Below are 25,409 nucleotides of genomic sequence, written 5' to 3'. Positions count from 1 at the left end.
AAGCACTCTCAAGAAAGTGACATTAAAAAATGTCTTGCAAATGAAACACTGCAAATGGGTAGTGCTGCTAACATTTAGATGTATTTATCCATAATTTAAAAAACTTTATAGATATGCTTCAGAGTTTTTTCTTTTTACATTATTTTAGCCACACTGGCTGAGCATGTAGCAAAGGCAGTAGAACTTTATTCTGAAGTTCTATATCCAGGAACAGCACAGTATGATTGGATTTGCAGTGTATGTGTTTCCGGTGTTGTGCTTTGACACTTAACTCACTCACTTGCTTCTTTCCAAAGGAAAGCAAGCATAAAACTATTAACAAGGAAGAAACTTGATGATCACAGTTTTAAGGCCTAAAAGTACCTATAGTGAGCTGTGTTATCCTGCAATGAAAATGTGTGGCTGCAAATATTGCTGTACTTTGGATAAGTAAGCAATTATCTCAGGCATTCAGCTTTGATGGGCTTGATGAAATTTGAATTGGCTATAAGCAGAGACAGTTGGCTCTCTCTCAGCTCTATTTTCATCTGTAGTTGCTAACAATAATATTTCAGATGCAGAAAATGTCTGACAAAACACAGAAGGGAAGATATGCTTAAAAAGAGTTACGAGGAAAGCTTGTCTAAACTGGTTGCATGTTTTTCAGGTATCAAAGCAAGCCAAAGAGTTTCTGGAATATGTGTATGAGGAGCCACTGATTGATATCCAGCAGGAAAATCCCATGTTGTACAAGCACGTTGAATCTCTGGCAACTGTTGTCCGCCTGAGACAACAGTTAAAATCTCTGCGAGCCTATTTGTTCAGCTGCAGAGCAGCAGTGGCTGAAGATCTACGTAGAAGGTAAGAACCACAGACAACATGTAACACAAAAGTATAGTTTTCTTGTTGTGCTTTTTTTTCCCCCCCTCATAATCTAGTTCTGAAGATGTTACCCATTTAGAAAGGTGTTGTGCTTGGATCTGACTTTGCTGGGCAGCTGGGATATCTAGTGCCAAAGAAAATGGTTCCAGTAGGTTTTATAGGGTCTAAGTATCTGAAGTTGTTCCCAACTCCTGTTAGCCCAGGGGCCACACATTGCGGTGAGCATTTTTTACTCCTGCTCAGGCTTCTTGACTTTGCATGAATATCTTATTAAAAAATAGATAGAGCACTGCAGAAAATGTTTCTCAGCTTAATAGTTCAGAACTTTCCTTGAAGGAAACAAGCTAAAAATGAACAATCTTCTTAAAACCTTCAAGACACAGTGGTGACCTCTTAAAAAAAAAAAAAAAAAAAAAAAAAAGGGTTCATTTTGTCCTAGATTTTCTAAAGAGACTGGGAGGTAGCTGTGGCTATGCTGTGTTATGAGAAGTGGTTACAGGTATATGTAGCTGACAGAGTGGTAAATACATACTAAGTATTTGTGAGTGAGACAAGTCCACAAATAAGAAAGCCACTGTTTTGAAATCATCAACTTCCGAAGGACAAGAAAGCAGATGCCATCAGTGACTGTGTTTTGAGCATAACTTTTAGGGATGGTGGGGATCTGAATTCTCTGAGAGGAAGAGGAGACTCCCAGGCGAGTGTGAGGTGAAGTCTGCCATTCAGTGGACAACTGTGCTGTTTCTCTGAGTAACCACATCAAGAACAATATAACAGTAGGTTTCTGGAGAGAGCTCTACTACTAAATTCTTGCATCAGACCTGCTGGACTGTCAGTATGTGTTTGTATATGTATTATTGCACAATCCCCATTATTTTATAGGGCAGCCCAGCATTTTAAGAATTAGGATGCTTTTTTTTTTTTCCCTGTTATTTCAGACTATAGTGTTATCATGCAGAGCTCTCTTACTCTTCAGCTACAATTATTTTCTTGTGCCATCTTCTTCAACTGCAATAAAACTGAAAGGAGAAGGTTTTCTGTTAAGAAAAAGTGGCAGAAAAGAAATTGTGTCCTCTGATTAATGGTGAAGAAAAAATAGCCCTAATTAAAATGGACAGGAGGAGTCAGAAGAGGCTGAAGGTACTTAAATAAGAGAGCAAAAGGAGAAAGATCAAAGGAGATCTAAACAGAGAAGTTTATGACCTAGAGACATAGGAATGATGGAAAGCCTGGAGAAGGAGATTTGAAGAACCAGAGTTGAGGGAAGGAGATGATAAGGAAGAGAGATCTCAGGAAATGAAGAGTTAATAAAGAAATTTCGTCAAAGCGAGGGGGGGAACATGCCTCCAAAAAGTAGAGGTGGCAAGTGCTGGAGAAATGGAGAGAAGACAGGACAGACAAAAATTATCACAGAAAAATTATGCACAGAAATGCATGATCTTTTCTTGGGGTGACAGGCATGGGAAGAAACAGGAAAAAAAAAGTCACAGAAGTATCATGATAAGCATCCAACTCTGATTAGGAAAAAAAAAAAGAGAGAAGTAGTGGCAGCATGGGCAAATATGTTACCTCCTGTTTTGTGGCTGTACCTGAGTGGTTGTATTGACTGGACATTACTGGAGGCTTGTTCCCTGTATCAGAATGAAACACCCAGGAAGGTAGGAGGGGATGATGAAGCACATGCTCTGTTTTCTTATTTATGGGCTCCTTCGCTGTCTCAAATTAAAACTCTTTGATGGAGAGATAGGGCGAGAATATTAAGGCACTGATTTTGTACAAAGGAAGCATCTCTGACTTGGTGGAACTTTGTTGAAAGCACTGTAAAAGTCACTGAAGGAATGTTTCAGAAGCACAAAATGCACCTTAGAGTTCAGCTTCTTCTCAGACTGTGAATTTTCCCTTGAGTGAGTTTTGGTGCTCGGTTGATTCTTCAGATCTCCTGAAAGATGTTTGCAGAAATGGAAAGGTAGAAAAGTCCTTTTCCTGGAAGTAAGAACTGCTCCCTTTGTCTTTATTTGGTACGTGTAGTATCACAGCCTGCAGACCCTCACTATCAATGTAATGGCTTTATAGAGCACAACTGACAAGTAAATATGTCACTTTAATTTACCTTTGGTTTATCACGTGGGCCAGTTTTTAAAAAAGGAGTTTAGAAACAAAATGAAGAGACAGCATTCCTAAAAATAGTACCATTTCCGAATTAGAAATGAAAGAAGGGAGGAGAAAATCCAGTTATCTATCTGGCTCTGAAAGCATTATTTTTCTGCTTGGTCTTCACCTAGTATGTGAATGACTATTAATCACCAGCAAGTGAACACAGCATCTTGGAGACCTGTCAGGCCCATATAAACAGACTGAAACAAACTGTTAATATTGCTGTCTAGGGAGAACTAAAAACAGACTGATTAATTGTATTGGCACCTTGCTGCCTCTGAGACACTAATAGAGCCTGCCTTTTTAGGGAAAAGCATATCACTCTGAGGTTTCTTTTATTAATACTATTTGCATTATCATCATCTTTAAATCTATACCTTGCTCTTGAACTCGGATCACAAAATGAAGATGGCAATGAAGTTGGAAACTCTTGATGTCCTCTGGGAAGACAAAACTGTTTACAGTGCTTACAAGTCATTTTTTATGAAGAATTCCAGATGGTTATAAACCAGGTTAACTTAGGATCCAGTTGGTTTAAATGTAGAAATGTTATTTATAATGCCTTGTGTGCAAAGATAGGTACTTTGGGAACTTTGTGAATCTTGGCATCTGGTAGGGTATGTAGGACTGGGCTTTGAAGAAGCAAGTGACTAAGAAAGACTGGAAGAGAAAAAGGAAGGAAAATAGGAAAAGAAGCAGAAGAAATCCTAGAAGTAGCTAGCAGCTTACAGTAGAACAGTGATCATTGTTATTTATAATGATTTGTTTTCACCTATTGCTCCTCCAGATTTTAAACTTTTTATATTTACAAGGGGGGGAAAAAAAAGTAAAGAAAACCAAAATTAGCTGAGAGAAGAAATAAGGCCCCCCACTGGTGCATATCAGCAGTGTTCCCCAGGGATTGGCCTGCTGGAGGATACAAGCCAGTTGATGAGCACCCTGTTTTACAAGGGATGTTGTTACGCCTGGAATGTTGTGGCCATCACTTCAACATTGCAACAGACATAATTTGCCTCAAATGTCTTTACTCAACAAGTTCTCACTTGTTTTGGTTGCCTTGCACAATTGTGTGGATTCTGTTCAGAAATATACAAGATAAAACCCAGAACCAACACAGATTTAGTACAAGTGGAGCTATACAAATCCCACCATAGCCTGCTGATTCCAAGGTAGATGAATAAATGGCACAAGCAAACAACATTACATCAATAAAGTGGATAGGTAGGAAAGAGCAAGAATCCCCAAGTTGAAGCTGTACTGAATGGTGCGTTATTCTGGTTTTACTTTCTTCTTTTTGTTTCAGGGTGTGAAACAAGCTAACCTGTTCCTATGCCATAATCTGTCTTCCTCTGTTCTTGTCATTGTTGAAGGCTCTTCTGGGCAAAGACCTGCTAGAGTGATTTTTTTTTTTTTTGGGTGGCCTTCTGGTGCTTCCATGTCTACTGTCGGGTAGTGTAACCTAGGTTTATTTTGGAGCACACTCTGAGCTCTCTTTTCTCTGAACGACACACCTGGAACTTTCAGTGTTGCTAGCTCAGATGTTATAGACAGATGGCAGTGGAATGAGGTAAGATAGTCTGCAGCAGGTTCTGCAGTACTCATTCTAATGTCCTCCATTGTAATCAGACATTCTGTTTACGCTGGTGAGAAACTACATGGAAAAACTTCCCAGAGACCTGGACGCGTTGCATAGTGTGTTATAAGAAAGCCAGATTAGAGCTTGCAGTTGTAGGAGGAAGTTAAAGGTATACCTCCAGTGCTGCAGCCCCATGGTCCTGGCTGAGCCTGCTGGTTTGTCAGCAAAAAACGGAACAGCCCAGATTCAGCTATGCTGAACAATAGAGTCCTGTCACTTCCTACAGTGTGGTCTTAGACATATCACTTCTGACACAAGAATAGATTATTTTCAAAATATTTGTGTGGCACTTGGAGAACCTGTCTAAACACATCACACAATTCCTGATTGATCTTATGCAATCACTATACAACCAAATACCTCACATATGTGAAGCTGAGGCTATGTCAGGTTGTCTTTCAGACCAAGAACAACAGAAGGTCGTTAAGTCATACTCAGACTGTCAAAAGAGAGTATTTTCCACCATTTTCTCTGCATTGGGTAAGCCATTTGGAGAGTGGAAAATCCCAAAGCAAGGGAACAAAGACACAGCTTGTGAAAGCAATTGTCTGTAAAAAGAAAATTTGAGAAGGAGAGCAACAAAAGGATGTGATTTCATAGCACAGGGCTCTGAGTTGAGTGAAAAAAGGAAATATGTTGCACAGGTGATTAGGAGAAGGGAGGGAGAGAAATACATTCAAAGAAGATATCTGGATATTCTGAGAGGATCAAGTCTTAAGACCAAATGACACCTAAAAGGAAGGAAGAATGAGAAAACACAGAGAAGAATGCTTGTGCCACTATCTTATGTAGATACTGTGTGTACGTGATCATTGCACCAGCTAAAATGAAGCATGCTTGTTTGTGGGGCTCTTACAAACAGACCACCTCTTTGTTTCAATTCTTTTTTTTTGTTTGTTTGTTTTGAAGAAGTAACTGTGTTTGTGGGCTTCTTTTAAGTTAACCCTAAAAATACATTTAGCTGAAATTGTGGAGGGCTCAGTAGGAAGATAAAATAGATCTTGAGCTTTCGTTTCAACTTTCTGGAGCAACAAGACTGATGCCAGAGCAGCTGCAGGCAGAAGGCAGTACTGCAATCTCTTTAAGTTAAGGGTAAACTGAAAGCACACAAGGCAGTGCTCTACCATTGTAAGCATCCAGCTGAGGTGTGTGCTGGGACAGATGAGATATATTTTTCCAGTGGATCTTCAGGTTCATGTTAGCATTTTCTGGTTCTGGTTTAGGGGTACATCTGCACTTCCTTGTCAAACGGATAATCAGTACTAGATTTCTTTCAAAATTGTATATTTCCTTCTCTTTTTGAGACTAGATTACCTTTAAAAATAATTATACTGACTTAAAAAGAAGTTCCTATTATTTGTGGACACTGCATTAAATATTACTTGTGCCATTTTCATTCCAGTGTTTTCATATCAGAACTTACAGTAGGGAACTTCAAGGAGTTTTCTTCAACTTGATTTCAAGATTATTTTCAAGCTATGTTGAATTCAAGATGAAACTTGTGTCTCTAACCAGTTCTCTGCATCCTGCTTTTAATATTGATGGTAGTTGATTCCTGAGTTTGGTCTGTACTAATTCTCTCCTTTCACAGTTTTACCTTAACCTTACTGAAATAACCACAGAGGAAAGAGACTTACTACTCTGCATTTTTGCTGGAAGTTTATTTCCTGATTTGGGATTGCTGATGAAAGATTAGCTGGTTTAGGAATGTTCATGGGGAATTTCATAACAACATGAAAAATTACTTTACCTGGACATGCCTAGTAATCAATCTAGCACTTAGTGTGGGTTGAAGTTATTTAGGGAACGGCTGCTCCCCGAAGAGTTCCCTTGTGAAATTGAAATGGTTCAGAACTGCTTTTTTAACCAAAATCCTAGATTTGGGGGGGGAAGCAACAAACACAACAATCTAGTGTAAATACCTCAAGAAGTAAATCAATAATACTTTATACATTTCATTACTATTTTAATTTTCTTAATTTATTATTAGCTTTTGACTTCTGAATCAGCAGATTTCCCAGAACACTACTTCCCTGAGTAACTTTTCTGACTGGAATGTTGGGGTTCTCTTCTCCCAGTGTACTCCTAGGAGCTGGGATTGCTAAGGAAATGCAATATAACAGAAACCTGAATAAAATTATAAGAATTAGTAATGCAAGTAAAACATTCTACTTTTTCCCCCTCATCTTTGTTGCTGTTCTGTAACTTAAATTAACGACCCATGTATTTGAATTCACTGTTGAGTTATTTGTATCCCTCTCCACTTCTTAAAGTAATTCTGAAAAATTTGAGGTGCAGTGAAAGAGATAAGAGCACAAGCTTCTCCTACCTGCCTGCTGCATACACAGTCACAGCTGTCAGAGGTGCACAATGCAAGGGTTTCAGAGGTTCTGTTGCCTCTTGTCTAGGGGGTAAAAAATGCACTCAGTGTAGCAGGAATGGCAGAAATCAGAGTGTGCTGGCTTGCCTGCTGGTGCAGTAACTTAGAACTAAAGTGGTGGTGGTGTAAGTCGCAGGGCCAGCCTACGAACAGTGCTGGCTGAGGAAATGGACTTGGTATCTGGGGTGCTGTGCCAACTGTGGGTGTAGCAGCTTCCTGCAGAGGGGTGGAGAGAACTTCTGAATGTGGCAGCATGCTAGACTGGTGCATCTGCATCTCCCATGAATCAGAGCTCAACCACGCAAATCTCAACCTGGCCAAACAAGACGTTCCTGGCTGGCACACGAAATCATGGTGCCAGCTTCCCCTTCCCTCCCTGCCCCCATCTCCATTTTCATCAGGCTTTTTGGTACAAAAGAGACTTGATTGTCCCACCAGCCAGCTAACTTGTGGTGTAAAAAGAAGAGTTCACTTTCCTTATCACATTTGTACTTTGGTTATAGTGTCAGGCTTGAGCAGATTAATTAGTTGAAGCTTTAGCCAAGCTGTCGGGGTATTTAACCCACTGGAGAAAAACGACCCAAGCTGATGATAAACAGGCTTTAAATGCAGAGCAATTACTTAGTGCTAACAAAGCACCATGACTACACACTTTGTCCAAATGCAAAAAGCAAAGCCTTATCGGTGATTCTGTTTGCAGGAGGACACTAAAAGATAACCTTTGTTTGTGCAAATACTTACATGATAAGATCCTCTGAAAGGAAACAGTTGAAATTTCAAGTTCTATCTTGCCTGAAGGCTGATGTATATCAAACAAGAAATAATAATAATCACAATCTGAGAATGCTTAATTCTCTGTTTTATTTGGACCCAAAGTCTCAGAATGGTAAGTTTCTTTCCTGCTTGCATCGATTGCTCTCTTTGCTAGCATGTTACAATAAAGCAATTAAAAGACCTTTAACCAACAGGACTTTGAATTTCATTGTTCATGGGGATTGGCAAAGCTGAAGGGCTGGTTGGCATTGAACTTAGTTTGTTCACTGCAGGCTTAATTCTGACTGGTAGCCAGGGTTTACAGCTCTGCAATCCTGTGACTCATAACTGTTCTGTTTTGCATCAGTGATGAAACTGGGCTGGTAGTTTCCAAACCTCGTGAAAGCTTAGGAGGTGCTTTTAGTGGGACGTGCACTCGATACCATTTGCTTCTCAGGGGTCACAGGTCACATTCTGAAGCAGCAGAAGTTTGGGTTTTTATTGTGATGAGTCCTAACATCTTGCATTTGACCTCTGCCTAGCTCACTCTGAGTTTTTTCTGTGCCTTAAGATTTGACTGAAAGGACGCTGTTTATTGAATGCTTTTAATTGACTTTAGGAAAAAAAAAAATCAGTGTCTCATAGAGCATCAATCAAAAGATTTACAGAGTGGACGTATTTTCTTTTGCTTTCAAATGACTTGCAAGAGATTTCCCATTTGGTGTTTGTAAAGGACCTTTATGTCAAAAGAAAAACTTAAAAGTACCGAATGCAAACACGTTTTAGTCTTTTCAGACAGAGGACTTAAATTAACCCAAGCATGTTCAAAGTTCCTTCTCATGTGGAAAGTAGAGATGTATTTTCTAGTGAATTGTTTCTGAGTGTAGTTACCCCATTCTGCTCTGCAGTCCGTATTACAATTTTAACCACAGATGTGATTCTAGGCTGATTTGGATGCTATGTAATACTTTGTCCAGATGCTAATGCGATGTCACAGTGATTGTGTGAGTCCCATCTCACCTGCAGTACTCTGATGTCTGGTTTCCTGTGTTCAATTACTGTTGGCAGAAGGATGAAGATGAAAGACTTGAAGTCTGCATGAGAAGAGGTATCTTGAGACAAGAAGGGAGAGACATTGAATTATTAAATTATTCCTGTGTGCCCTTACTGCAAAATACGTTACAGTCATGTCCCTAGATTTAGAGAACTTTTATGGAGGACCTTTGGAAATGCTGGATGTCATTCATTTTCTTGTTCACTGGACTGCTTAGTCAGTGTGGATTTCCTGCCCCAACTGATTTACCTGCATTTTATAGTATTTGTTTGGTTGTTGTTTTCTTTTAAATTTGCCTTTGTGTCTGGTATTCTAGTGCCTTTTGCTCCTGTTCTCCACCTACTAGAGGCTGACAACGCTCGTGATAAGCATGTATTTTGAAGCAGTGCCTTCCTAAGTTGCAACATTTGCTCTGAAAGTAGTGTCTCCTGCTTTATTATTTTGGCCTACAATGTCAGAGGCAGATGTTGGTGGTATGGCAGCAAAAGTTGAACCTTCTCACCAACATTCCGTAACGTTTCATTGCTCAGCTCACAACAGGTGAGATGAAGGCACGTAATTTATATTTTAAGAGACCAGGGACTGAGCTTTTAGACCATTGAAGTGTTTTTTTGTTTGTTCTTGACTTTTTCAGACTTTTGCAAATCTGAAACCATATCAGCCCTACTTAGTGAGGGTTTTTTAATGCCTCAGTTTCCATATCACTGGAAAGTAATTATTCCTTTAGCTGGAGTGTCATTCATGTGTGTGTTTTGGTGCCTTACATTAGACTGAGAGAGTAGTGCCAACTTATTTTCCTGGAAATATGTTTGGAAGGAAGGACAAGTACTGGATGCTGGGTCTACAGAACCAGAATTGCACACGTTTCAGGAGGGGAGGTGGATGTGAGGAGAGGTGGACTGTCACCAGGGAATGTGCTGGCTGAGACCTCTGGCAATGGCCATCACTTGATCCTTAGTTTGCTCTTCGTCAGCATGCTTTTTAGAAGTTACAATTTGCAGGAAATAAAATGCAGTCCTTGAAGGCAGGGGAACGTGATGTTAGTCACTGGTATTAGTCATTGACAGTTTCTGCCTTGTGGGCTATTCAGGCTACAGACTTTCTGTAGCCTAGAAAAGGAAATCTTTCATTAGCTAATTATTTTCCTTAGCAGTACTGTAAGGGCGTCAGCAAATAATACACTTCCTGGCAAAGCTATCATGCTGTTTAGTGCCTGTGTGTGATCAGGGGAGAATAAAGGGGAAATTTTAACGAGATAAATTGTACGAGAGCTGAAGAATACTAAAGGCTTTGAAATGCTGCTCAGAGTTAAATCTTAGCAATCAATTTTAATAATCTTCTACATGTAAATGAGGAATCCAAGTGTCACATGTTGTCTGATACCTGGATTTTTGACTGATTTCTAGCTATCTTTGACACTGTGCCAAATGTATAATGAAGGCATGATGCAGCAGAGCCACTGAAACACATTCACCTCTGATTGAAGCAACAGCATAGCATACAGAACTGAAAGGGGAAAATGCACTGGCCTAGTGAAACAGCAGCTGAGAAACAGCTGGGTGGGGCAGATGTGCTTGGTGAGTTAAGAAGGAGCAAGGGCATAATCTTGCTCCAGAAGAGTGCTATGAAATTGGCAGTGCCCAGTTGTCAGTGCCTTGCTTGCAGAACTCTTTCCTTCCCACTCCAACAAAGATTAGTTTTTTTTCCAAAAACACAAAAAGGGTGACAGGATTTCGTACCGCTCACTTTAACAGCAGTGAAAAGTCCTAATCCTTCTAAGGCAGCTTTGAAATCATCACCTTAAAATACTTGTTTAAGGCACCTGATAAGCAGGATGAAACAGGGTGCTTCCATTATTTGTGAGATTCAGTGTTTTGTCAAAGATTGCTGTTGATGCTATTAAGCCTGCTGAATTGTGGTTGAGCTAATTATGTTGTTCCAGTTTCTAAAATGTCTTGAGTTCCTGTGTACTTTGTCATTAGTTTCATATTATCATCAAATTCATATCGATCTTTTAGTATCTTGATGGTTTCTTTTTGTTCATGTCCAATGCACTTTCTGTTCATTCACTTCTACCACTGCAAAACTATTTTCATCAGAGCTTTGTTCATGTGTTAAATAAGGTCGGTAACTTGGTTTCTGTGGTACTTGAAAACTATGTGATTGTCATGATTGTAGCATAGGAAATTCTTCTCTGAACAATATATATTGTAAAGTAGTTGCTATTCTACACATGCTTGATTTCTTTTTTTTTTTCCCCTAAAAGTGATGTAATTATCTTCTCAGTGGAATACCTAAGCATGGTGTTGTTTGTTCTAGGCAGATGGAAAAAGAAGCTGGTTAGCTGGTTGTGCCTCTGTTCGAACAAAGATAGACATTTTAATTAGATTCTTTTCTCTTCCCAACAGATATATGGGTTTTCATAAACTTTTCTTGCTAATATCCACTTGACTTTACAAAGTTGATTTTCTCTGTACTCTTACTTGAACCCCATTGTTCATTTTATTACTAGTCATTCTAAGGACATCTGTTTCAGTTTCTGTAATTGAGCTTTATTGCACATGTTTGTCAGACAATAGTCAATGGTCTTGCTTGAAACCATGTTTTATGTAAGAAAAATATAACTGTCTCAAATAAGTCTTTGTAAAGTTTTTACCAATACAGATTTTCTATATACAAAAGGGAATCTTTATTAGTCAATTTTATGGTGGAAAACATGTTGGCAAATGACACTGGTGTGGTATTCATTCTCACTGTGGAAATTGTGGAGTAGTTGTGTCCTTGAGGAATGTTGAAAAGTAGTTAATGACAAATTCTCTCTCTAATGCCTTTGTTCTGCAGTCTTTTGGGGAAGGAAGGAAATCTTTGAGTTTCCCAGTCAAAAAACCCTATCTTTTAGAAGCATTTCAATGTATCAGTTCTTCTCTTTTTCAGGATCTTTCCAAGAGAGTATCTTCTTCAGCAAATCCATCTTTATTCTCTGGCGGACCTCCAGCAGGTAAGTTCATTCATTAATTCTTTTCTCTTACCACCTTTTTCAATGCTAATTGTATATTCCCACTTCAAATTAACCAAAATGTAAGTTGCTTTACTTTAAAGTGATCTCTGTGGCATATGGTTTGATATAAAAGTGGGCTAACAGGCCGTTGGTTAGTATTGAGAGAGAAAACCTAGAGCTGCAGTGTTGAAATAGAACTGGAAATAGGCCACAAGAGAAAATTTTGCTGGGAGAAATTTTCATCTGAAGATCAACTGGAGACGAGTAGTGACAAGTAGTATTTACTTTTTTGCTTGAAAGAGAGGTTCTTCAGGAATTTGAGTTTGTACAGTCCCTAGTGCAACATGCCTATTAAGTAAGTCTGCTAGGTATTACAACAATACTAAAAAGGAAAAAAAAGAAAAAAAAAAGTTCATCAAGCACACTACAAAGCCAGGCAGTGTTACTATGACCGTGGAAGAGATAATGCACCAACAAAACATGTCTTTGTGGTGGTGTTGATTGAGCTAAGTGAACAGCTTGCAATGCATCTGCCTGAACAGCAGAATTCTGTCACATACAAGATTAAACAAGAAGAAAGAACTGAAAAGGACAGGGAGTCTAAGGTGAATGTGCTGCCATACTTAGATACACAATGAAGGAAGCAATGAGGTAAGATGTGCTAGCTGACCAAGGCACCATCTGCTTCTATGCTGTTGTCAGTGACATGTAAAACACATTATTTTAAGCTTCTTCCACTGATAATTCACTTGTCCAACCTTATCTTTTCTTCAGGGTAACAGGCAGCATAGTCAGTTTGAGGTGTTCGGTTGATTTCTTAAATTGATGTAGTTCAAATTGCCCTCAGAGCTGGAAACTACAGAGCCACAGATTCTGCAGGTTTTTGTTGGCTGGTGAAGTCACGGAATTGAAATGATTCCATATATAAAATAAAAAGGCCAGTCATCTAAAGCAAATTTCTACATCCTTTCAGCATGTTCTGCTATCATCTCTAATAATCAAGCCACGAAATAGCAAGCTACTTAACTCCAGAGCTGCAGTCTCCCTGGTGGGCCTGTCTATTAGCCCCCAGTGCTTTGTAAGCTGCTTAATCAGTTTCCAACACTGGTAGTAGATGTTTTAGAAGCAATCAGCAGCTTATCGAGCACCCTGTGGGAGGGATGGAGGGTAGAAGTCACGATTCATTCATTGATTTAGCAGTTCCCTTTAGTATGTTTCTTTGTGTTTATTTGTGTTTGCAAAACACCTTCTCTTCCCCTGAGGGCCCAAGCCCCAGATTTATCATGTTTAGAGGCAGTATAATTTGATTACCATTTCTACTGGGGTTGGTTAAATTGGATTTACCTTTTAATCTAGCCATATCCTTGATGTCAGCCTAGAAAGGGTTTTTCACATTTTAGCATCTACAGGTTTGAATTCCTATTATCTGTTTTTGTCAAAATGTAACCAAGTTGGAAAGGGGTTGGAAGGCCCTGGTGAGAGAAATAGTAACACCCTTAAAAGACTGCTATGTCCCCCAGTTTGCCTCTTCCTACTGCTTTCTCCTTATGGCTCATCATTTTCCACTCAGCTGCAGTTGGGTTGGGGTGTTTTTTAATCCTAAAAGTTTTCTCTCCTTTTGATTCCTCTACTGCCTATTTCTTCATATCCATGAGCTGCTTTTACACTGTGTCCTGCTGTCATGTATATTGTGTGTGTTTGGAGAATTAACTAAAAGTTTTATTAAAGATTAATGGAAAGATAAAGCATGGTGAGTGAATTAGAAAAGCAGAGAGGGGTAATCTGCAGATATAAGCAACCTTTACCTTGGTTAGTCACATCTCAATTCTTATTTGTTTCCTAGCCAGATTCTCTTTAAAGATCCTGGAAAACAAGCAGTCATTTTCAACCAAGCAACTGTATTTTAGAAATGTGCTGAGGATCTGTTCTCAGGTACTAAAAAAAAGTTGGAGGTGTTAGATGATGAAGCATCTACAATGTTATTTTAAAAGGAAACACAATTTAAATCTCTTGCCAGGCTCAACAGACCTTCATGCCTAGATGTCATGGGTGTGGCAAAGTACTTATTGGAGGTGTCTGGTGAGAATGGCTGTAATTTGGATCCAGTTGGCCAGGGCTCTACTAGGGAAGACCTCAACTGAGATTCAGAACTGAGGGAGAAAAAAAATAGACAACATGCCATTAGTTCTGGAAACTTGCCTAACTCTCAAGTGAGGAGGTAGTTTTTGTAATGGCAGGTGTGAGTAGGTCCCTGACCTTTTACCAGAGGCAGTAGGTGATACTCATTATTTGTGTATGTGTGTTTATTTAAAATAGATAAAAACACACATGCACCCCAGCAATGTTGCACTGCAAACCAGCATCCTAGTGACTACAGCGAAGTTTACAGCAAGTCCATCCATGGACACACTCATGGGGAATTTATTCTTAGCTTCTTCTTGTTCTTGTTGTCATTTTAGGTATTAGCAGTTGACATAACTAACTAGATGCATAGAGATTTAATGAGCAGAAACTAAGTGTGACAGCTTTCCTGTTCTATCCCATTGGTACACTTATTTTTCTTTACAGCCCTCCCTATGATTACCTCTCCAAAGAATAATTTGTTCTGTGTCACTGCTTAGCCTGCTGCTAAAACATCACTGCTTCCCTGTTAGCCACTTTATTTCAGAGCTATGCCAATCAACTAATACCTTAAAGAAGGCAAGCTCCAGTTGATAGGAAGCAACACTTCAGTCTTGCAATTACTGTCTTTAGCAGACAATAGTACACTAAGAAAAACAATTCCTCTTGCTTAGTTGCAGTATAGTCCCTTCATCACAAACCTACTGGATGTTGGGAACTTATTTTCTGCTGCTGTTGCTAATGTCCACTGGGGTTCTGGACGTGTGAAGGTGATACATGCAAGTTGGAATTTAAAAGTATCCATTCATTTTCTGTGGATTGGAACTATTTTTGATGACACTGACAGATTTTATACTGCTAAACAGTGAATTATGCAGGAACTGACTCAGGCAAGAATATTGCATTTCTTAGGAATACTAATTATTGCTATTTAAACTGGATTCCAGATTAGAGGAGCTTTAGAAGTAGAAGACTTGAAGTGGCTATTGTGACGAGCTTGAAATTCAGGTGCTTAATCCACACAAAATGACTAATATCATGCCTGTTCTTCATGTTAAATAGTAAGATGTACATGTTTACAGTGTTTAATGCCACATTATTCTTCACACTAGAAAACCTTTTTTTGTGGAAATGATTTCATCCCAGTTAAACTACCTTGAAAAGGTATGGTAAAATAAGGGTCACTGTAACAACAAAAATGACTGGGTGTCAGGGATGGCAATGTTGAGTGAGATCTGAGATTTGAAAAGGTACATTTGCACGGAAATATTTAGGAAAAAATATTTGAAGTTACAGAGCATGGGAATTTAAAATGATGAGTTGAACTATATTGAACCACTGTAAGTATATTTAATCAAAATATCAGCAGTTTTCATTTTGTTTGAAGTGAATTGAGCTAAATGATATTAAATCCATTTTCAGTCTGATTTTTTTTATCCATAAAAGGATTTACTGTAGTAATGATTTATCCATTTTTATATCATAGATAAATTAATCCTTTAGCATTTAATTAAAATATCAATTTCATTCACATCAACTTTCCTGACTGTCTTGCTTTGGATGAACATACAGATATTGTGAAGAACTATGGGGAGGAAGAGTGGACAGTAGTTCCCATAATAATGTAGCACAGGTTGTGCAGTGAATATGAGATGGGTGTAAAAATCCTTAATGGAAATGCTTCTTTGCAGCACACACAGTGAGCATGAGGAACTTCTTGCCACAGTAATATTACCAAGGCCAGAAGTTTATGATCTTTGAGAGGATTGAGTATCCATAATGAGAATGATCACTGTTGCACTACATAAGATAAAAAGATTATAAGGTTTCAGAATAGACACATTACTTGTTGAGGGGATTCGGGAGATGTCTTCCCTAATGACAGACATATCAATGTTTTCATCTTTCTTTGGCATACGTAGTAGAGATTACAGCATCTGATAGGATTTTGAACAAGGTGAAAAATTGGTCTACAGAAGCATTTCCAATATATAAATCTTAATGTTTCTGTTCAAGAATTTCAATCAATCTTAAGTGAAGCTTAGATTGCACCTAATTTGAGCCCAGCATATTGTTAGAAAAGGATTAGAAGGTCTTAGAAGAACCAAGAAGTGGCTAGGACTCGTGTCCTTTTTCAAGCTTTGAACCTGTCCTGTACTTATTTCATACATCCTTTATGAGTGGGAAATTTGTGTTCTTTCTCTGTTTTCCTAGACTGAGATGGAGGAAGTTGGTGGTGCTTTTTATAGCATTTAGGAAAAAATCTGTTTGATAGCTTGTAATGAACCAGGTCTGTGCTACACAGTTTTGATAACACAGCAGTTTCTGCCGGGGAAGTGATAGGAAGTGGTACCTAACAAGCCTGTGCTAGTGAAAGCCAATAGTGCACATGTGGCTGCACTGATTGGCAAAAGCGGGTTTTGGGTAAAATACTTTGGGCTTGGTTAGAATTGTTACTGGAATAGGTGCATGGCAAAAACAAACACACACACTTAATGGATATAGCTGTACTTACAAAGTATTAGTGCAAACTCAGTTACGTAAATGAGAAAGTCTCTTGCTGGCATCATTTGTTTCATTCAGTGAATCAATATAAGATGCATCAGCTTAAACATGTATTTACCAAGAAGACTTACCCATGTAGCTGTACCAGCAGATCCTTCTAAGTTTAGACAAGCCCTTACTTTGCTTGAGGGGCAGGAGGTGGCAAATGAGAAGTGGAATTAAGGTTTTGTCAGACCTGGCTATGCAATCCTGCTGAGATGGCTGAAAATTTGGCTTTCACAGTTTTCTGTGGGAGTTCACTGAGCTCAGCAAGGGCAGCAGAATGCAAGGCACCTCTCTGTCATAACTTCCATGGTTCACTATGCAGCATGGTAGTAAAAATGTTAGCTTTGTGTTCAACCTCCTGATCAAGATGTTTGATGCAGTATGTGGAATGGATGCAAGTCCTGTGATGTGTTTCTGCCAGTACTCATCTGAACACAGGCTTAGAGACATTGCTGAGAGTAGAGCTGGCTTAAAGCAGTGGTGGGTTTTAATTGATGTGTCAGGTACAGCTCCTGCTCTTAAATATTTGGTGGGCAGGAGACGAGAGAGAGAAGTTTGTGTGGTGAAGTGAGAAACATATGCATTGCTAAATTCATGTATGAATTCTGAGGCATAGGTGATATGGACTCTCTGTGCTGACAGCTTTCTCTGAGACAGGACATTTGTAGTTGGATTAAGGTAAGGTGGGTCTCACTTTCTATATAGATGTTTAAAATAATCATCCTGGACATGATAAAATAAAAGGAGGGGAAACAATTTGTGAAGGATAGTCTATCTGGCCTATTTTAAGTGTTTCTTAGGATGGAAACAACCTGCTTCCCTCTACTGAAATTGAAGAGAACTGGGGATCACTATTCAGCTCAGATTTACATCTTAGAATCATTTGCTGGAGTCACAGCAAGTGCATTGTACAGTTTATGTACATAAAGATTGTGAGTCACCTAGATAGTTTTGTACTTGAGCTGTGTAAATACTTGCATCTTGGACCATAACAGCATAATATTAATGGCCACATTTAGGCCTTTATTTTTAGACCTGTGCCTTTATGATTGTCATTATTTCATTAGCAGAAGAATATGAAAATAATCCTAGAGTGGGAAAAATTACACAGTGTGTATTTCCATAGCTATTAAAATGCCTGCTAGCAAAATAGCAATTATACAGTTGTGTGCTTTTCCAGTGGCTTCTTTATCACTCATTTCTGTCACTCCTTGGAGTTTGCTAGCACTGAGTCGCCTTTCAGCAGAACAGGAAACACTTCAGGTTAGCTGATAGTCCAGGTGTGTATGTAATTCCACAAGCTGCTGACAGCTCGGCTTACAATTAGTGGTAATGGCAAGAGTTTTACTGGTATTTTCTTTTTACCACAGTACTTCTGGGGAAAGGAGTTGTCATTGAGAATGGCTCGTGATCAGGTGGAGAGCGTGGCAGAGCCAGCAAGGCTTATGGGGGGCAGAGTTTGGGCAGGTGGCAACCAGAGGGATGAGTTCGTGTGAGTTTAATTAGGTGTGTTAAAGACTTGGAGGGGAAGCGTGGAGATATAGCAAGTTTGCTAATAGACATTTTTCATATCAGATCTAGGTTTGCAGCTGCTTGAGAGCAGAATTTTCAGCAAGCTTTATTAAATAGATAAGGCGCTTTCCACAGGAATATGACATTTGTGCCACTTCCTAGTGTGGAATTGTTTAAAACAGCTCTGCAGTGGTACCAGTGGATTGCAAGAGCCTCTGAGATATCCAGAGTTCTTTTAATTTTTTTAAGCCCCTAGAAGACAAAATAGTAATATACACTGCCCCTTTTCTAGTATTTGTTGATGCAGACTGTTTTTTTAAAATTTTTGTTTAGTTTTCCTCCTCACTGTGGGGAATGAAAGGCCCCAGTATTGTAGATCAGGGTCTAACCTCATTGCTGTACTTCTTATAAAATATCTGTTCAGAGAGGCAGCTGGGCATATCCCAAGAAGTAACATCACTAGAAATAATTTCTCAGAGAAAGAAAATACTGTCTCAGGGTTACCTGCTTGGATGAAAAAGGGGTTAAACAAGCCTGAATATAATTTGTACTTGCTGAGTTTTTTCACTATTCTAATTGTTCTAACTGTTCTAATAATTTTCTAAGGATGTTGATTTCTTGTTCTAAAATCATGAGAAGATTCCTCTCTAAAATGGACTGATCCAGTCCTCTGCAAAGCAGAAAAGTTTCTGGCTTTGTGATGTCATTCATGAAATGATGTCTTACTCAGTAGGCACGTAGATTAAGTTAATGTCTCAGCATGCATGCCTGCTCAGTCTTATTAAAAAAAAAAAAAAAGAAGAAAAAGAAAAAAGAGGGAGAAAGGAATACATATACCTCTGCCTGAATGCGTATTTGCTTGTGTGAGTATACAGTCACGTATGTTTTTTAAGCTGAGGAAAGTGCTTTCTGTTCTCTACCAGCCAAATTCCTGGTACTCTTTCAAGCTTGTTTGATTAAAACAGCCTTTAACCTTTGCTTGAATACCTGTTTCTTAAAACAACCTATAATTCATCCCCGCGACAAGATTAGGAGAACCCAGGGTGTGACAAAATTGACATGTAGCTGCCTGGAAACCTTGGGGGAAGGAGAAAGGGAAGAGGACTGAAATACTGTGAGTGCAAAGGCAGAAAGTCTCTTTGCAGGGCTGGCTGGGGAGCCATTTTCCAGGCATGTTGATTATACTGAGACAATTCCATCTTTTTCACTCACCAACTCTGACAGACCTGCTGAATTTTCAGAATTTTCTTCCTTTCTTTGAGGAGTAGATGAGGGTTTGGAGGAACCTTGACTCTGCCTCCTGCTATAAATTCCCTTGGACTGAAGGACAAACTTTGTGTATACCCAGGTTTGTTACACTCTCTCAACCCAAGTAAGACTCTGTCTTTGCTTGTGCCCTTTCTCTAAATGTGCTTATCGCAGGTTAGCAACATTTGTTCTTGAACTTTTGTTCTTTCTGCTCTTCCCAGTGTCTCTAAGAATTACAGTGGCTAACTGGTGGAATATAATTTTAATGCCAAGTAAAAGTGCAACATGTCAAGCAGTCCTGCTTGGAAAAACTGCCAGATCTCTGCTGTCGGTGTGGACTGCCTGCAGACTGCAAGGAAGTCAAACCTAGTCAGTGCTTTCTGTTTATTCATATTCTCACCCATTTCTGCTTCAATTTGATTTGTTTGGGTTTTGTTTTGTTTTTCTTTGCAGTGTTTATTGCCAGGTTTCCTTTTGGGATGCTTTCTGACCTGTGTGAGCGACAAGTTAGCACAGCATAATGTATGGCTGTGCTACGTGTCTTTCTTTGTGTCAAGGCCAGCACTGGCAAAATAGTGGCGTGTGTGTTGGAGTCAGCACTGGTGTCAGCAGCTGGTCAACAGAGACCTTGGCCTTACTTGCTCCCGTCCACCCTGCTTTCACCCATTCTACTGGCTGAGCAGGCCCTTGGGACAGCCAGGCATCTGCAAAGGCAGTGTAAAGGGAAAAGGAAAGAAAGGGTGGAGTGGTGTCACCCTTTCTGCTGGGAGCTGGGATTGTGGCCTGTAGCATGGCTGTAGCAATCAAAGATATGTTTTCAGCTAGCCTAGATCAAGTCAAACTGGGTCTGTACGCAACCAAAACATGGCATTTCCCCTCCCCACCCAGTTGGCTGCCCATATTATGTTCAGTTCTAACACAGGCAGATCCCAAGCTGGAGCTGTGCTCTCCTGAGGTTATGTTTTGTTCTGGTTTTATTTGTTTTACAGCAACACATAGATTCTAGTGTGCATGCACACAGATATTAAGAAATCATTCTTCCCTTAAGTCACTTGCAATTTAAATAAACAAGGCAGGCAATCTGAAAGAGATGACTGGAAGTCAAAGTGGAGCAAGGAAACCTGATCAGACCTGTATATTACACAAAGATGGGGCAGAGCTGAGATCTGATATCTGCCTCCCTGGGGGTTTTACCTCATGATCATCCTTCCTCCTTTCATTTCCCTTTCCTCTAAACTAAAGATTAATTGTGCACTGAAATCATAACAAGAATTCACAGAGTTAAGAATATGGTGAACGGAAGGGAAAAATTCCTCAAGGAAATTACCAGTCCAGGAGCATTGTCTGTTCCCTACGTGGAAATGGCCAGTAATTTCCCAGCCAGGGAATGTGTTTTCCCTTTCTCTGCTTTGCAGCTTTTGTTTATCCTTAGCTAAGCATATTCTAGCATTTTTGTCTTCAAGTCAATGTTTTCATGGCAGAAGCACTGACTCTGCTGAAAGCTGTTAGAGAATAGAGACTCCGTTTTACCCTTAGCATTATAATGGCCGATCTCCGCACTTAACAAGTATGTAAAATACTTGTTCTACAGTTAGCTGAGGGGGAAGGCAAGCACTGTAGCCTTCCAGCACTCAAGCTACTCTTCTTCCAGGCATGCAACAAAGATCATTCGTAAGAGAGAAGTGAATTCATCAGAAAATGCTCTCTGAATTGCACGGTGTGAGAATTGGAAATAGAGCCTGAAACGAAGGCAGTTGACTGCAGCAAAAGAGACCTGAGATGGATAATAGGAAAAATTTTCTGGATGTTTTGAGTGTTGGAGAATTGTGGAATACTTGTGGGTGAGAAGTTTTTAAGCAAGTCTGTCAGTTGGTTGGGCTGTAGCAGGAAGAGTAAACTGGAAGTTTACATATCCAGCCCTCTTTTCTTCAGTCATTGATAGTTCTTTCAAAAGCATATTTCTCATGTGCCCTGGAGGTGCTGGTGATTACTAGGTGTTTAGTCCTCCTCCACAAAGCTCCCATCGATGGAATTTGGAGAGGGGTGAACACAATGATGAATCTAAGCCAATCTGTTCTGAAGTTTTTTATTTTTTCATTCAGTGCAGGAAGTATATTCTCTGTGATACTCGAGGCAAGGCTGAAGCTTACCTCTGAGCTTGTTAGCAAAAGGCTCAATTAAAAACTAGCTGTCTGTAAAGGGATAGAAAGGAAACAACCAGGAACATGCAGAAATCTTGACTGTGGAAGATGGTGGAAAGCTGTGCACTGTTTGTTGACTACTCCTTCCAATAACTTCCGTCTTCCAGGCATTCTTGTGACACTAACCCCAGTAATTAAAGGACTCTGTGTCCCTTCCACATATGGAATTGGAAAGAGTGAATGAACTTCATGTCTACCACTCTTTCTGTTTTTTCGGTGCCTCTTGGCCTTTTCATATCTCTTTGTATTGCATAAGTGCCTCTTGGCAAATTGTCTCTGTTTCAGACAGAGGCAAGTGTGCGTCTGGCCTTGAGAAATAATCATAAATTTTGTTCTGTCAGGAAGAAAGGCCAGCACAATCCAGTTGAGATTTGAACCTATAGTTCAAGGTGCTCTAGCAATTTCATATCACTTAACCCATCCCCTCCAGGCAGTGCTTGTGTCTGACATGTAAATCGGACTGGAGGAATAAATGGAACAGATTGCTGGTGCTCCAAAGTAGGGTTATGAGGCAAACCTGTGTCTTTAAAGAGAGGGACTTCCAATAAATGTTATCTGCAGAGAAATACATCAGCTTCTACATAAGTAGTTAATGTTACTGCTTTGGTGTTGGCTTATAAAACAGCTTTATCGCCTCTATGACGATAATGATTAACAAGCTGATTTACGAGGGTGGGGTCACAAAGCCATTTGGTGAATTTAGCTTGTCTCACAGTGGCAGTGAGATCTGAGTTTTACAATGTTTTCACCACTTTAACTGGAATACTTAACCCTGATAGTAGGGCTTTTAGACAGAGGAGTAGCAACAGATACTGCTCTACAACAAAGGTTTTCCTCCTGCATTTCTGATACAAGAGGAAAATATAGGTCCAGTTCAGAGAGTTCTGTCTGTCTTCAGGGTTTTTTCCCCAGTCATATATCCACAGTGCAGTGACGGTGTTCCTGGTGCCTGTGGTTGTTTGTTGTCCCTTTTGTCTGAGCTCACAGAATGTTACAGGGGTTTGTAGTTTTCTTCCTTGCTCTTAGACTGTCGAAAGTCTGTGTAAAGTATCCTTCACCTAATGATCTCCATTAGCTTGCGTCTTAACATAAGAATTATTTTTTTAAACAGCTTCTGATTTTGCTTTCATTATTGTACGTTGGAAATTACTTAGACAAAAAAATATAAACAGTTACATTAATCCAGAAACATTTGATGTGACACTTTCATCGTGGTCCTTTTTAGAATTCAGACTTCTTGGCCTTGGCAGTGTTACATACTGAGCAGAATATTATATCTGAAAAATCAGCAAGCTGTATCCCCTCTGCCACCTGTCTTGACACAGTCTTTATGTAGGTGATTGAAGATACGCTCTCCATGATATGTAAGCATTTAATACACTTGTTTCTTTTTGAGAAGTTGATAGAAATGCATGGACAGGGTTGGAAGTTTGACTCTCATAGAAATGCACACCATACGGACTCCTGCAGGGATAGAGGTCTTCCTCCTTACCTGTTACTACTTAGCGTGCATTGCTGAAAGGTGCCCTGCCCTCAAAGCAAACACACACTCCCTTGAGAAATGTCTGAAAGCTGTACTGCTTTTTTTCTCTTCTCCAGAAAGTTCATCGCATCTGATAGATGGGAGAATTAATTTATGTGGCCATGATGCAAGGGCTGTTTATTTCTGTGGTCCTGGGCTAAAAGGTGGGCAAGAGGTTACAGAGGCGGTACTTAAAGTGATAGTGCCTTAGAGCTGACTCAATTTTTCCTTTCTTTTTTTTCTCACTACCTCAAATTCCTCCTAAAGCCCTTGTAATATTACATCTTTGGGAATAAAACAGGCTGAGTTTAGAAGGGACTTCCATCCTTATCTAATCAGCATTGATTGCTTTCCTGTGACACCCAGGCAGAAACTGCTATTACGTCTTTTCTAATTTAAATAACTGTCACTCAGGATCTGGAGCAAACTCTAACAAATTATTTTGCATTAGGGCTTTTTTTGAATGCTTTTTTTTTTTTTTTTTTTTTTTTTTTTTTTTTTTGTCTTTTTCTGTTTTCCAAACAATTCAAAAAGCTCTAAGTTTAGGTCACCATCTCTGAATTGGAAGGAATTTAGAGATTAATTCTGCCTCTGTACCTTGACCATTCACTTTCCCAGTTTTTGTTTTTTTTTTTACTATGAAAATGTTCATATATTGCAACATTGTGCTCAGAACGTTGCTATTCTGTGGGATTAGTTTGTGCAACCCTCCTTAACACAGGTATGTTCTCATTCAAGCAATCTTTGTTGACCAAAAAGGGAAGAGACTTGATTTCACCCTGATGCCTGTAATGGGCTGTTTTTTTTGCTCCCCTGTAGTGTATTGCAGGGTAGGAATGTTAGGGTTGAGATTAGGATTTCAGGGGTAGGGGCTCCAGAGGTGGACTTCTACTGGCATTATGCTCAGCCTGGAAAGCTGGGATAAGACAGGGAGTCAGGACAGAGCTGTAGCTTGATGTCTGCTGGGGAAAAGGGAACTGCCTCTGCTGTGGTGCAGGTCAGGCTTAGGGGCTCAGAAATAGGTTGGGAAAGAAGGGGACAGGAATACCAGTGAAAAGTCCTCTGTTGGCAACAACCCTGTTGTATGTATGGTAGGTACTGAGGACAGTTTCTTTCCCTGTGGAGGATGTTGTGACCTACCCCATTCTTATTCTCTGAAAACAATGACTGTCTGTTGTTTCTGAAAACATCATCTTGATGGAGCAAGGTACGTTTAGTCTTTTTATAGGGGAGAATGAGGGAGCCTCTAGGGGCCAGCGGCTCTCCTGGTAGGTAGTGAAACTTTGACTGATCACACATTGCCCTCGTGATCATGCTAATGTGATGCGTCCAAAGGGATTTCAATTTAAACAGTAGCCCCTACTGTCTTTCATCTTCTGTCTTCTTGCTGAATCAGGAAAAACATGCCCGTGCATCGTGGCCAAGGCTCATAGCCATTGCCAATACTGTCTGATCTGCAAGCGTTAGGCAGACCCCTTGTTTTCCCTCCTGCCTCATTTATACAGAGCTTAATTGTGGTTTACACTGCTACCCTACCAATCAGTGCCACAAAGATATATACACAGAAGAAATCTTAAATTATTTTTATTTGTAGGTTTGTCTTGTATGGAAAGCTGCTGTTTAGAAATCATCTAAAATAATTGTCCCACCACCCTTTTGGCATGTTTTCAGATACTGTGCATCCCACTGTGATTTCTCACTCTGCTGCAGATGTGTCCCTGCCTTACCTCTTGCTTTCCAGTACCACCCAATCTTCCCCAGGACCTCAGCTTTCCTGACCTGCGTGCCAGACGCTGGGCAGCAGAGTGAGTTGCTCTTCCTGTGGGCCCTCCTGGCTTTTCCTCTCCCCTCTGTAGCAGTCCTGTCACCTGCAGGTATGCTCTCTCTGGTGGGATGCCTCCTTCAAAATATGGAGTTTGTTCTGTTTAGGATGGGAGATGAAATATGTCGTTAGCTGGTGTAAAAAAGCAATGCCCATTTGCTGCATCAAATTGTAAGTGCTTTGAGGGCAGGGCCCATCTTTTATGTATGTATGTGTGGGTGTGTATTTTCATACAATTCCTAACATGTGAGACATGCAGTCTGTATCTGTAATGTGCAAAGTTACAGCGATAGCTCAGAAAAATGTTTTCCAGATTCTCAGAGGTAGATAGCAGTTCTAATTTGAATACTGGGGCTTTTCAGAGAGAAAATTTTGGGCCTGTGCCAAAGTGTGTTACAGCAGTGGTAAGCTAACTGTAGAAGCATGGCTCTATGTTCAGAATCCTTTTGGGATGGGTTCCTTGACCAGTTTAGGGAGAAAAAGCTACGTTGCATCCTTTATTGATGGATGATCATCTTTCATGCTCAATTTAGGGTAATTATACTACTGCGTGTTCTAGAAATAATTTGGATTAGAAAACAGAGCTTGTTCTTCGTG

General features: G+C 39.8%; 1 protein-coding gene across 1 annotated transcript in view; it reads left to right on the top strand.

The window, feature by feature from the left end:
* Nucleotides 1-25,409, top strand: part of PLEKHM3 (pleckstrin homology domain containing M3) — a 76,557-nt gene that overhangs the window by 27,414 nt on the left and 23,734 nt on the right. The window contains exons 4-5 of the mRNA XM_031601253.2: nt 647-840; nt 11,773-11,836. Coding sequence (XP_031457113.2) covers nt 647-840; nt 11,773-11,836 — 258 coding nt within the window. The remainder of the gene's footprint in view (nt 1-646; nt 841-11,772; nt 11,837-25,409) is intronic.

The sequence above is a fragment of the Phasianus colchicus genome, chromosome 7, assembly GCF_987193195.1.
Source record: "Phasianus colchicus chromosome 7, bPhaCol1.hap1.1, whole genome shotgun sequence".
In the NCBI taxonomy this organism is placed as follows: Eukaryota; Metazoa; Chordata; class Aves; order Galliformes; family Phasianidae; genus Phasianus; species Phasianus colchicus.
The sequence above is the reverse complement of the archived record's forward strand: the minus strand, read 5'-3'. Positions and strand labels throughout refer to the sequence as shown.